This window comes from Dermacentor variabilis, chromosome 6 (assembly GCF_050947875.1).
Source record: "Dermacentor variabilis isolate Ectoservices chromosome 6, ASM5094787v1, whole genome shotgun sequence".
In the NCBI taxonomy this organism is placed as follows: domain Eukaryota; kingdom Metazoa; phylum Arthropoda; class Arachnida; order Ixodida; family Ixodidae; genus Dermacentor; species Dermacentor variabilis.
In genome coordinates this window covers 74,382,907-74,394,356 of record NC_134573.1, presented here as the reverse complement: position 1 = coordinate 74,394,356, position 11,450 = coordinate 74,382,907, and the positions used below count along the sequence as shown (strand labels likewise).

The 11,450-nt window shown below is 50.8% G+C and overlaps 1 protein-coding gene across 2 annotated transcripts in view; it reads left to right on the top strand.

Annotated features, from left to right (window-relative positions):
• The window catches only part of shn (zinc finger protein schnurri), a 151,330-nt gene that overhangs the window by 93,464 nt on the left and 46,416 nt on the right, over window positions 1–11,450 (top strand). Inside the window, exon 1 of one of the 2 annotated variants that reach the window (XM_075695176.1) lies at window positions 6–396. The exons of the other annotated variant lie outside the window; for it this stretch is intronic. Coding sequence (XP_075551291.1) covers window positions 184–396 — 213 coding nt within the window. The 5' untranslated portion in view covers window positions 6–183. Of the gene's footprint in view, window positions 1–5; window positions 397–11,450 lie in introns of those variants that run through there. 2 annotated transcript variants of the gene reach the window in all.

The following is an 11,450-nucleotide window of genomic DNA, read 5'->3' as shown; positions in this document are numbered from 1 at the left end:
GCTCCTTCGCGAACGCAACAGCTGTTCGCCCGCTAAAGGCGATCGGTCAGTCGAGCGCGTGGACTCTGTGCGTGCGTACCTGCGAGCTATTCTTCCTCGGTGATAAAAAAAAGAAAACGGTGGTGGCCCGTGCCGCGGCCTCTGGTTTGGCGAACGCCGCCGTCCGAGAACGCGGTGTCGAAAATGCGGGCGGAGGCCGCGGCGGTCCTCTTCCCGAGTGGTTCTCGGCCGCGCGACGAGGGCGAGGTGGCGAGCCGACCTTGGAGGTCGTCTCGCGGCAAACCCGTTCAGCTGGCGGATAACGGCGATCACGTGATGGGGGCAGCGGCGGCCCCGGTGTGGATGACTAATGGAGGCTGTGGTGGCTGCTACCACTGCGGACAGTGCCAGCTGGGAGTGAGTATATGCGGCGCGCTTTCCCGAGGAACGAGGCCCATATGCTACGCGCGCTCGTCCCGCACGGTGGTGAACGCTGGCCCTTCGCGAACGCTTGCTGGAACGGCCAAGCGGATGGCAGCGCTGCCTCTTACGTTTGCAGCGTATCCGAAGGTTCAGTGAGCGCGTTTTCTTGCCTCTGCATTGTGTGAAGTGTGTTCGTCTGTATACACCTTTTTTGTGACTGGATTTCTGCCGGTATGGCCATGTAGTGAACGCTTGATTACTGCGAACGTGTGTTCGAACGCACGTTCCATCGTTGCGCTGTTTTTTTTTTTTTCTTTTTGAGTTTGCAGCATCCAGAACGTCCAGCAAGCGCGTGCGTTTATTCAGTCTAAACGATGGCGGTGCATGGTCCCAGCGCGTGACTCACCCCCGTATTCAGAAATACAACATAAGTTGAAGCCCATGCTTGACTTGATCTGAGTGACTCCTATCGGGAACGCGCCGAAGGAAACGCAGTGAGCGTCTTTGGGCACGTTAACGCCAGGCGTCATCTAAATCAAGTCAAGCATGGGCTTCGACTTAAGTTGCATTTCTGCATACGGGGGTCAGTCTGTGTGCGTCTGTACCGTCTAGCGAACGCTGGCTTGTTGCGAATGCGTGATCGACACGGCGAGACGGAAATACTGTGCCGCTCCGGAAAGTTACTCCGTGAAGTATCAAAAAAACATTTTTATTAACTTTATTATTAGTAACCTGAGGGCAATTGTTTATATAACAAACTTGTAAGGTGTCACAGTTATGGCCATACTCACTTCTTTTTATATAAATACAAAAACATCGTGCCAAATTCGAGATATTCGCTGTCGGAATTGAACGCCAAATGCAGGCGATGTCGAGAGACTTGAGTGCGTCCCGCTGAGCGTCTTGCGGGCGGGAAAGCCCCGTAAACAAGTCTGCGTGCGAAGTTTGAATGATAGCGTGCAGCGTCAAATCCGCGATCGACGCACGGTGACGTATATGGCTCGCCAGGCAAAACGTGCCGCTCGGTCTCCGACTTCCTCGCGCGCTTTTGTGGTCGCGGGGCGTTATCGGTGTGGCAGCGGGGCCGCCCTTCCTGCGCTTCCCGCGGCACGTGGTTATTGATGTTGCCTCGATTTACCGCTGAAATTCGGTGATAGATATCTCGGAATCGGGTGCGATTTTCGAGTTCTTAAAAAAAAAAAACGATGTTGCGTTAAGGTGCGACTCCCTTCAGATTCGCCATTTCAAGAGCTGACTGCCCCTAAAGCACTAAGAAAAAAGCTAAGTATATATATTTTTTAAATAGTCTTTTGAAGTTCAAGTTATTAGCGGCAAAGTATGACCGCATCGCCTAGGAACTCGCCTGCAATAGCGCCACGTTCGCTTTTATAGCCTTGTTAGTAAAAAGCTGCTGTCTCAAAAAAAAAAAAAAAAACACCTTGTATCGTGAACGCTGCAGTGAAGGGTCAGCTCTTTGTTGTGTCGCTTGGTGGCAAACATTGAAAGACCAGCTTCCGTCAGGCTTTCGCAACCGTTGTCATTACTCGTGCTCGGACTCCGCGGTCTGTAGACAACGAGCTGACGTGTGTAAGAATTCGTCGCTGCCGTTCTGACGTGCGATCTTTGCGCCACCTTTTGGCAGCGCTACTGTCTTTGACCCTGTCGGTCTTTGTTGCGTCGAGCATTCAAATGTGTTATGTCACATCCTGGTGGGCTGGAGAAAGCAAGCATGTTTTTCCCTCGTAGACGTGGCCTTTTGGGTAAACGAGACAAGTTATACATGCTGGTGGAAAGGGAGTGAAGTGGCTTAGCCGGGGAAACGAATGGATGGATGGATGGAACTATTCATCCCTTTGTGTCGGAGTGCATTGTGTGTGTGTGTCACCGTCCACATTGAGAAATCAATGTTTATTTCATTCGTAGCGCGTTCGAATCACGTCCGGGTCACCAAAGTGTGCAGCGGGATCTCGGGAGCGGCCGATCTGGTCGAGCGCTCAAGCTCGTTCTCTTCTCGCGCTACCTGCGCGTGAACCCACCACCTTCTTCGCCTGCTTTGGAGGCGATAGTCATGCCGCTACACATTCATGCCTTCGCTTGTCTCTTGTACCCCCTCTTCTCCACTAATCACCTAGTCCGCTCTCGCCTTCTACTTTTCCCTCTCAATCTTCCCGGAGCGGCTTCTCTTGGATCCCTCTGTGAGCTAGGCTCGGACGAAGGGAATAGCACCTCGTAAACATATGTTTCATCGTTACCCTTGCTTGCATACACAGTGGTGTATTTCACCATCCTTACCATACCGTACCATGCCATACCATACACCATCATTACCCTGCGCCGTTCAGTCCTCAAGCCACCCACCTCTCTCCTCGAGAAGCGAACACCTCTTCGCGTTCGTCTCGGAATCGCCTATGTACATCATTTTTCAAGGTGACTCTGGTATCCTTTATAAGCTCTTTCTGGAACCGGCGGCGCTGCAGGTTGACAAAATGGGGGAACTAAGTAACGAACATATTCCAGCCCGTTGTCGGGCAACCTGAACATGCAAGCTATCTTAAAAGGCAAGCACGAGAAAATGCGCCTAGTTGTGTCGCGAAACTTGGACAGTATACGTGTCTTCTTTCACTTTACGACCTAACGACGGCGTAGCGCTGTCCATCACGAGTAGCAGAGTGACAAAACTGGGACACGATTAGAACTTGGAAGGCCGCACAACGCGTCACGGCTAGCCTCATGAATGTTTAAACTTCTTTTTTCATTTCAATTTCGTTTTTTTTTCTCGTCACAAAGCTCGCGTTTTGAAAGCGTGCGTATGCGTTGTCTTTTTCCTCCATCGCTGCCCCCGATAATTTGTCGGGCGTCGCTAATCCCTGAAGGTCGCATGCATGATCGGCGCGTGCGCGTCATTTCACGTGCTTTCTCTTTTTTTTTTTGATCCCTGCTCCAAGGGGTCCTCGTCCTATGTGGTGCCGTCGTTTCAGAAGTCAGTCTTTCTGCATCTCCCCAAAGCGTCACTCTGTCTGCCATTTGTCAGATGTTTCCCTCGCTCCATTTATTTTCTTTCTTTCCCTGTTCTGGATGAAATTTAACAAGCAAGCAGCCATCGCTAAGCACAAAGGTCGCTCGCTGTCCTTACCCGTACCACTCTGACATTGTCGCGAGGTTTGCCCTGTCTCTATCGCCGGGGGCAGCATCATACCTCAGTGCGTGCCGCTGTGCTGACTCAACCCCGTCAGATTGGCTACTAAAAAAAAAAAAAATGAGACAGTGCACTCGACCTGTTGTCAGGCGTATAGGCTGGACGATGCAAACTTTTGCGAGGCACATACACACAGAAAGAAAGAGAGAATAACGGAATGCCTGCGGCGAGAAGCGCGTTTTGCAATCAGCAGAAAAGCCTGTAGAAAAAGAAAAGAAATCAAAAAGCCGCGACGACGCAAACAATCCGCGCCGTCCATCCATTTTGTACGTGCGTAGCGAGGGCTCTAGAATCAAAGCCTGCGAGAGAAAGTACCGCGAGATGCCACGTTAACGCCGGAGGTCATGATAAAAACCAGTCTCTCCCTCGAAAATTACTAGAAAGAACTGTGGCACTAGCGTCTACGGAAACTGCAAGTGCGACGGTTCGGCCAGCGAGGGGTGGTTGGTTGAGTGCATGGAGGAAGGAAAAATTCGAATTTTGAGCGCAGCTGTTTAGGTGTTTTGAATTCGCGATGGCAAAACATCTCAACGGCAAGGTCCTCTCGGCGGCGGCATTCTCTGTCTCTCTGCTGGGGCAGCTCGTTTATCAGCATCGACAGACGAAGCATTTCCTCGTCGCTCATTGTTCAGAAAGGAACCGGGAACACGAGAACGCGTTGCTCGCGCGGAGTGGCATTCTCTGGTGGCGGCGGCGCAGGCGAAGTAGCGCATGCGCAGTGGGTCCGAAGCATAATCGCCAACGCTTTGTTTCCATATACGGTATCGGTGGACGCGCTCGCCGCATGTCTGTTCGCCGCCGTGGAGTACGTCTCGTGCGGCGCTCCGCTTTCCTGCGCATGCTTCCGCTGCACCCTCCTCCTCAGCTGTCCTCCTCGCGCTCTCTTCGCTCTCGCCGTCTTTCATCCCCCGCCGCGCTCGGCGACCCCTCTTTTATCCTTCGCTGTGGTCGTTCGCTCGGTTACGCCTACGCTCGACGCAGAAACGGGCGCCTAAGAGCTGTGTCACGTGATTCAGCTAGACTCGGCAGGCCAAACTCCTGTGACGCCGCCCCTCCCGTTCTCTGGGGGAGGCGCGGGCGCTGCCTCTTGGGCAGAATTCGGTCCGCATGGTTGTCGGACCATTCGAGTTTGTCTGGTACGTGGTAAATCTTAGTGACGCTAGATGGACGTAGGAATTAATGAGTGTTTTTTCTGTTTTGCTACCGCGCATGTCATTCTTCTCTTCAGATGCGTTGCCTTGAAACGCGCAGAAAAGCCGGGGCGCCTGGCCCATGATGAAAGAATTTTCAAGGCGTCACTTCCACTTACCACCGCGGTTAGTGCAGTTTCCAGCTCCCTCGTCTTGAAAGCCGTCCAGAACGCCCGAGCGTGGTCTATTTTTTCCCACGCACTTCTTACATACCTTTCGTTAAATCATGTTCTACGCCGTAAACTGCTGTGCGTATTTTCTTGTTAATTTTTGTCCCGCTGTGTTACGCCTAGAAAGAGACGAGATGCCTTACGGGACACTTTTTATTGTGGTGTTCTCGCCTAGTAAAAAGCTCTTCTGTGCGCCTTTTGTTTCCAGTGAAATAAATATCATTAGTCTGCACTCTGAATGCCGAAGTCGTCGCCTTTTCTCCAGATTTACGTGCACTATTTTGTAAGATTGCATGGTGCGACGTCGTTACGCTGTTGAGACACGCCTCGGAAATCCATTTTCGCTGTAATAAAGGAAATAGACGGAATTTATGCATTATTTAGAATTTATTCTCGCCAGTCCCTCCTTGGGCACAAGAAGCGACGAATTTAATTCCTGTGGAGAAGCAGACCCTGGACGCTCGCTTGATCGCCTGCACATGTTTGCGGGGCGGGGGGGGGGGGCGGGGGGCGGGGGGAAAGGCCTCATTGTTTCCCAGAAGACGTCCCCAAAAGCGACGAATCGCCGTCGGAAGGGTGGTTCGGTTGCCTGCGCACGTTTGCAGGACGAAAGGTTCCCTCGTTTCCCCGAAACCGGCGCGAAACGCAACCAGTCGTCCTTGAGGTGGTCCTCGGAGATGGTTCGGCACAAAGCCGGCTACCCGACACCGTCTTTCGCTTCAGCCTTGGTGCCTGTCTGCTGCTTGGGCGGCGAGCCGCGTCTACGTAACGTGTGGTGGTACGCGGTGCGTTACCTAACGCGGACTCGACTGCGTCACACGCTTGAACCTTCACGAACGTCGGTGTGCGTTTGTGACGCCTACCGTGCGCGCCTATTCCGAAACTTCCGCAGCAGACGCAACCGAATCGGGCCGACTAGAATCTACCGCTTGCCTATCACATTACTAGCGCCTTACTTCTACATTTTTTATGACTATATGCTTCGTGATTGTCACGTTACACTTCCTCCTAGTTTATTCTTTCTTCCGTGACTGAGTTGTTTTCTAGCCACCGTAACAGAGTGCGTGAATTTGCCTATAAACATCGCCCTTGTAGCTCCAAACGGCTTTCCGACTTCGCAAATCGATTATTTGCTCGTAATCGGTAACCGCATGGAACCCGTACTAACGCGACTACGATAAGCAGCCCGTGTCGCGGAGATTCCGGCGTCCCGCGTTTGGAAAAAAATGTTTTCGAGCCCACACATACCCAGGCCGTTCATGTGACGCAACGAATTCACTGAACTAATTGTGTTTCTCGAGCTAAAATGCGTGGCAAAATCGTAAACTACAACTTACACACAACCTACGGACATGATAGCTCTCGGATTGTAATTTGAATGTACGATAAAACGTAATTCTGTTACGGGAAAACTCAAACAAACCACTTTTCCAGCGTTTCTGCAAGGCATAGACCGGAAACGGCGCCCGCCATCTGCGCACTTCAGTCCACGGAGCGGCGCTCCCGCTTCCTTGAAACACTTCCAGATGGCGCTCGCCTCTGCCGCATCGGCATCGCGGCCCGTGCAAGAGGCCGCGTTTCGACCAGAAAGCCCTGCCTTCCTGCATAGCGTTCGCCGCGAGCGTTTTCCGGTAAACATTACGCTGCAGTTGCTGGGAATCGCGAGAAGCAGTCGGGGATCTTTGAACGCTATCGCGTTTCGCTCTTAAAGGCGAATCTTGAACGTACTCCAAATTTTTTGAGACGTTATTATAGCACGATCTTCGCGAATCTTAAAGAAATACGCGCGCATGCCGACGGTATGATGGAAATGTGGTACAAGTGATAGCTTGTCGTTTAACCGAATCTTTGCGCAAAAGCGCCGTAGTGTGGCGACCCGGCGCGGGAAAGGTATTCGTACAGACGCGCAACTACCTCCTCATACAGGGACGGGCATATTTCGCTTAAAGAAAAAAACAAGGATTTTGCGCTCCACTGTTCTTGCTCAAATTTCGCAGAAAGGTCGCATTCGTTGGAGTCTACGTCGTACAGTGTAAAACTTGGCAGAGTTAATTACCTGGATTTTTAAGGGAAACAATTCAAGGGGCACTTAGTTATCCCTACATGGACGAATGCGAAAGCGTTGGGGCTATGTCGGCCGAAGCGCGGCGACGTCAGGTGGAGCCACTGGCGGAGTCACGTGACTCGAGCGGCCACGTCAGCAGAAGCGTAGCTACCTGACCGACGGTGTTCGTCACATGGTGCACAGAACGCAAGGTCGTGGGTCTGGCTCCCACCAAAGGTCGTGACTCCCACCAAATGTCGTGGGTTCGACTCCCGCCGAAGATTGAGAGTCCGTAGCATTTTTGGACCAAAGCGTAGTCGCATCAACGCCGGATTTTCCGCCTCATGAGCCATGTAATGCTTTCGCATTAAAATGCAAAGTTATCCGCGTCTATGGGGGTGCAAGCTGTTGCCCTCACGACCAAGCATAAAATTGTGTCGCCGCCTACCGGCAACTGCAGAAAGTGGCCGTTCAAAGAAGGTTGTCGCGCGTTGCCCGCTCCTCCGGAATAAAGCCCCATCCATACACGTCCCTCCATGCAGGGGCTTTACTCCGGATTAGGCGGAAACTCTCCCTGAACGGCCGCTTTCTACAGCTGCCGGCAGGCGGCGACACAATTTTATGCTTGGCTGTCGCGGCAGCAGCCAGCACCTCCATAAACGAAGGCAACTGTAATTTTTTTTTTTTTTAACTGTGCCGAGTCTTATACGTAGACTCCAAAATGCGATCTGTCTGCGGACTTTGAACAAGAACAGTGCAGCGGTAAGCGCAAAATCCTTTTTTCGAAAGTTTTAAGCGGTATATACACGTTTCTGTAAGTTATGGTTGACTTCGTAATTATCTGCAGACTATAAGCGCACTTGCTCCCATCATCGGAAAGCGATTAATTCCAGAAAGTGATTGATCGTGAATACCGCCTATAGGAGGTATGCACATGACGTCATTCGCTAGGAGCACTAGCGGCATCCGCGGAGGCCGCCATAACTGCGGTCGCAAGTTAGCGCTGCCTACGCGAGCAGGCCTGCGTCGCCAAGTGGCCCACCGATACGCACGAACCGTCAAACGACCTTTTCAATGTGCCTTTCTGACTTGGCTATCGAGTAGTACGTCTTAGGTCAACGATGGGTCTAAGCACGTACGTGCGTGGGTTGAGTGAACCAGAAAGATCGCGTTATGAAAACGAAGTGCGCTCGTGAGATGTGTCGACCAGCTCTAACTCAAAGATCATCAGCTTCGGCGCGATGTCGGACTACTGCCTCGCGTGGACGTCGCAGACATCAAGGATTACACTGCGAATGCAACGAGCTTCGCGACCCGCGAGCAATCGAAATCCTACAAGTCGATGGAAGGCCACAATAATCTCGCAAGCGGCTGGGTGCAGCAGCCGCGCGTCAAAGTGCTCGCGTAACATGATTGCCTACATTATGGAATTTACTCAGCGTTGTCCACTTGCGTCGTCAAAGGATAGCGTTACATTTGCTTCAATGAAAAAAAAAGACCCCCCTCCCCCCTCTCCGAGAACTAAACACTGATTTTACACAGCCTTCGTAATTATTATGTTACGTCAATTATTCTGGCCTTGCCAAAACAGTCTTTTTTTTTTTGCCCTCCCAGTTTTGTCAGTCACAATCATTCGATGAAAAGCCACTCGCACCATGGCTTCTCGCAAAATAAAACGGCGAGGTGCTGGCGGCATACTGCGCCTGCAAGGCAGGCCTGGCAGAGGCGTGCTCGCACATAGCTGCTGTGCTCTTTTACATTAAGGTTGCAGTTAAGAAGAGAAATAACCACGTGTCGAGAGGAACCCAATCTGGACAACATATTCCTATCACCGAGTTTCTTTCTTGTGTGACTGCTGCATCCGAACATAGCACAGTTCACAGCGACACCGAAACTCAGTTGACGCACTGCCACGCCCGAGCGTAGTCTGTCCGGATACGTAAACATTGTACGTAGACCTGTTCGTAGACGTAGAACAGCACTGCGCTCGAGACACTGAAACGTCCTGCTTATATATCAGAGACTGGATAAGAAAACAAGGCGAACTGCGGGCCAAAAGATAGGAATCAGATGTTCGCGCGAGTAAGAACGCTGCCATTTTTTTCGATGCTCCCCGACCGTCAATATGGCGCGGCTGCCCCAGCGACAATGTCGCCGCCTCGCGGGTCGAGCTCAGTGCATACCTCCACATGAGGCAAAGAAACGCTCCCATTTGGCAATTACATGAATAAATTTAAATAGAAGTGCGCTGCATAAACAAAACTACAAAAAGTGAAAGCAGGAATTATGTTGATTTATGCAGTGTGCGATGTTTCTAAACAATAAGGCAGCTTTGAAAAGTACAACAAGAACATGCAATGGCTGGCTCGCGATTCGCAATTCTACAACGTATGTCAATTCTGTTGAATGCAGCCATTTGATCTTTTAAAGCGGGTATATTTGATGTGCTAATCATTCGCCCTATAAGGACACCTATATGCCCTGAATTAGAGCATGATGACATTCAAGTAACCGCCTTGACGAAATGGTCATTGAACTGCAATTTAAACGCTTCTTTCTTTCTTTCTCTCTTTCTTTTTAGGCGTTTTCAATTTTGTCGAGCCGCAACGTCAAGCATGTGCAACTGTCTTCAGACAACGATAAAAACAAATTTTAAGTGCGCGCAATGACGAATCAGGAACATAATTAGAGAAAGAGAAGAAAAAAATAAGGTTATCTTACACTATAGACACCCTGTCGCAGGGTTCGAACACCGCCAGGTTTCCGTGTCAGCTGTACCGTGTGTTATGCGCTAATACATAGTTTTAGCTTCTCCTTATAAACGCATCACTATTCACGGTATACCGGGCTACCGATGACGTAGACACGAGTAGCCGCGTTGCATGGTGGCGCCCTCTCGCGCCGCAGATTTTATCCAGAAGGAAAGAAGGGAAGCAAAGCTATTATTTAACTGACCAAATATGTTCTATCTAGCTGCTGGTGTAAAGCGTCGGCAGCGACGCGATCGCTAACATTGTTTTTTTCTTCTAAATTTGCTTCCACTAAGAAATAGGAAGTTTCTCAAGCGTCGTGGTTGTACAAAGCGTCCCACTATGACGCTACAAGCGTTGCTACAGCCGTTCGCGTCTCCTGCAACCCGGTTTACCGTGAGTGGTAATAGATTATGCGGACATGCTAAACTTATCTAATCGATCTGGCTAATCCGGCGTAAATCAAACGCAGAAGTCACGTTAGATGTTTGGATCGGCCGATGAACTACCGCGGAAAGCACTATTATTGCAATTACACAAAATGGTAAATTTCTTGTGGGCAAACAAGCTATGAATTTAACGCGTTCAATGAGAAAACAGCGTCTTCTACTTGCACCGCTAAACTGAAGCATGCTACGAAAACGATTTGTCGCCTCGCGGCATAACATGTGTCATGATCAACTACAGATCCGAGGCAGTTGTCATTCTTGCTACCGTGCTTGCAGACAAAAGAACATTAGCTGTACATTCCTGCTGCTTAAAGCATTAGTAAGACTAGTGCCGGAGCAGAAAGCTATAAACGAACAAAACCAAATGAAGCTCATTAACGTACATCACTATAGCTTATTAAAGCGCCTGCCTAAACAAAGCACGCTGCGTGATTTCAAACGCCAGCAAAATATTGAAAGGAATGTTCTGCTCACCGGGAAGAAAGAAGTCCCGAGTCAAGTGCTTCGAACAGACCGGTACAGTATCAGTTGTCACCTTTTTCCCAATGCGAAGTTTCTTACCCAAGTCGCTCTCCGATGCGCGTCGCGCCTGCTTCTTTTGCGAAAAGATGAAATCATACATTGCTGTCCTTCCACCGCGGTGACGCGCGCGCATAATGGCACACAACAAGCCTTTCGACAACCGTATCTTATTCTCTTTTTTATTTTCGGGCTTGCACGCGGCGGCATCACAACGATTTGACAACTACGAGTCACTCAGCGCATGCCGCGATAGGAGGCCCTCCTTCGCCTCAAGCTTCCACATGGATTTTCTCGGCGCGGCCGCTAGAGGGCGAGCATTTAGTTGGAGCCGCCAATGGTTCCTGCAGCCGGGGAGCCGCGTGCATGTACCGGCCACACCCTGGTGTCTTCAGTGGTCTGAGCGAAACGGACAGTAAACTTGCAGCAACGAAAGCCGAAGGGTTTTTGCGGTCTCATTTCGATTTCGGAGACCCCATTAGGGTGGGACGATTGTAGCGTCGCCCATCATCGCGCCAACGTTGCGGGGCGCCTGGCCGGGGTGCTGTCTCTCCTGCGCAACAGCACTTCCCTCGCGTGCATATGTGTCGCGTTAACGCGTCGCCCCGCTTATCGCTGAACACCCTCCGAATCGCTTTAGCGCAACGCGACGTGTTGCTGTCGCTTTGAAGAAACTACCAATTTTGTCAGTTGCAGCTTAAGAATACAGTGGCAAATGCACTCCTGTCCT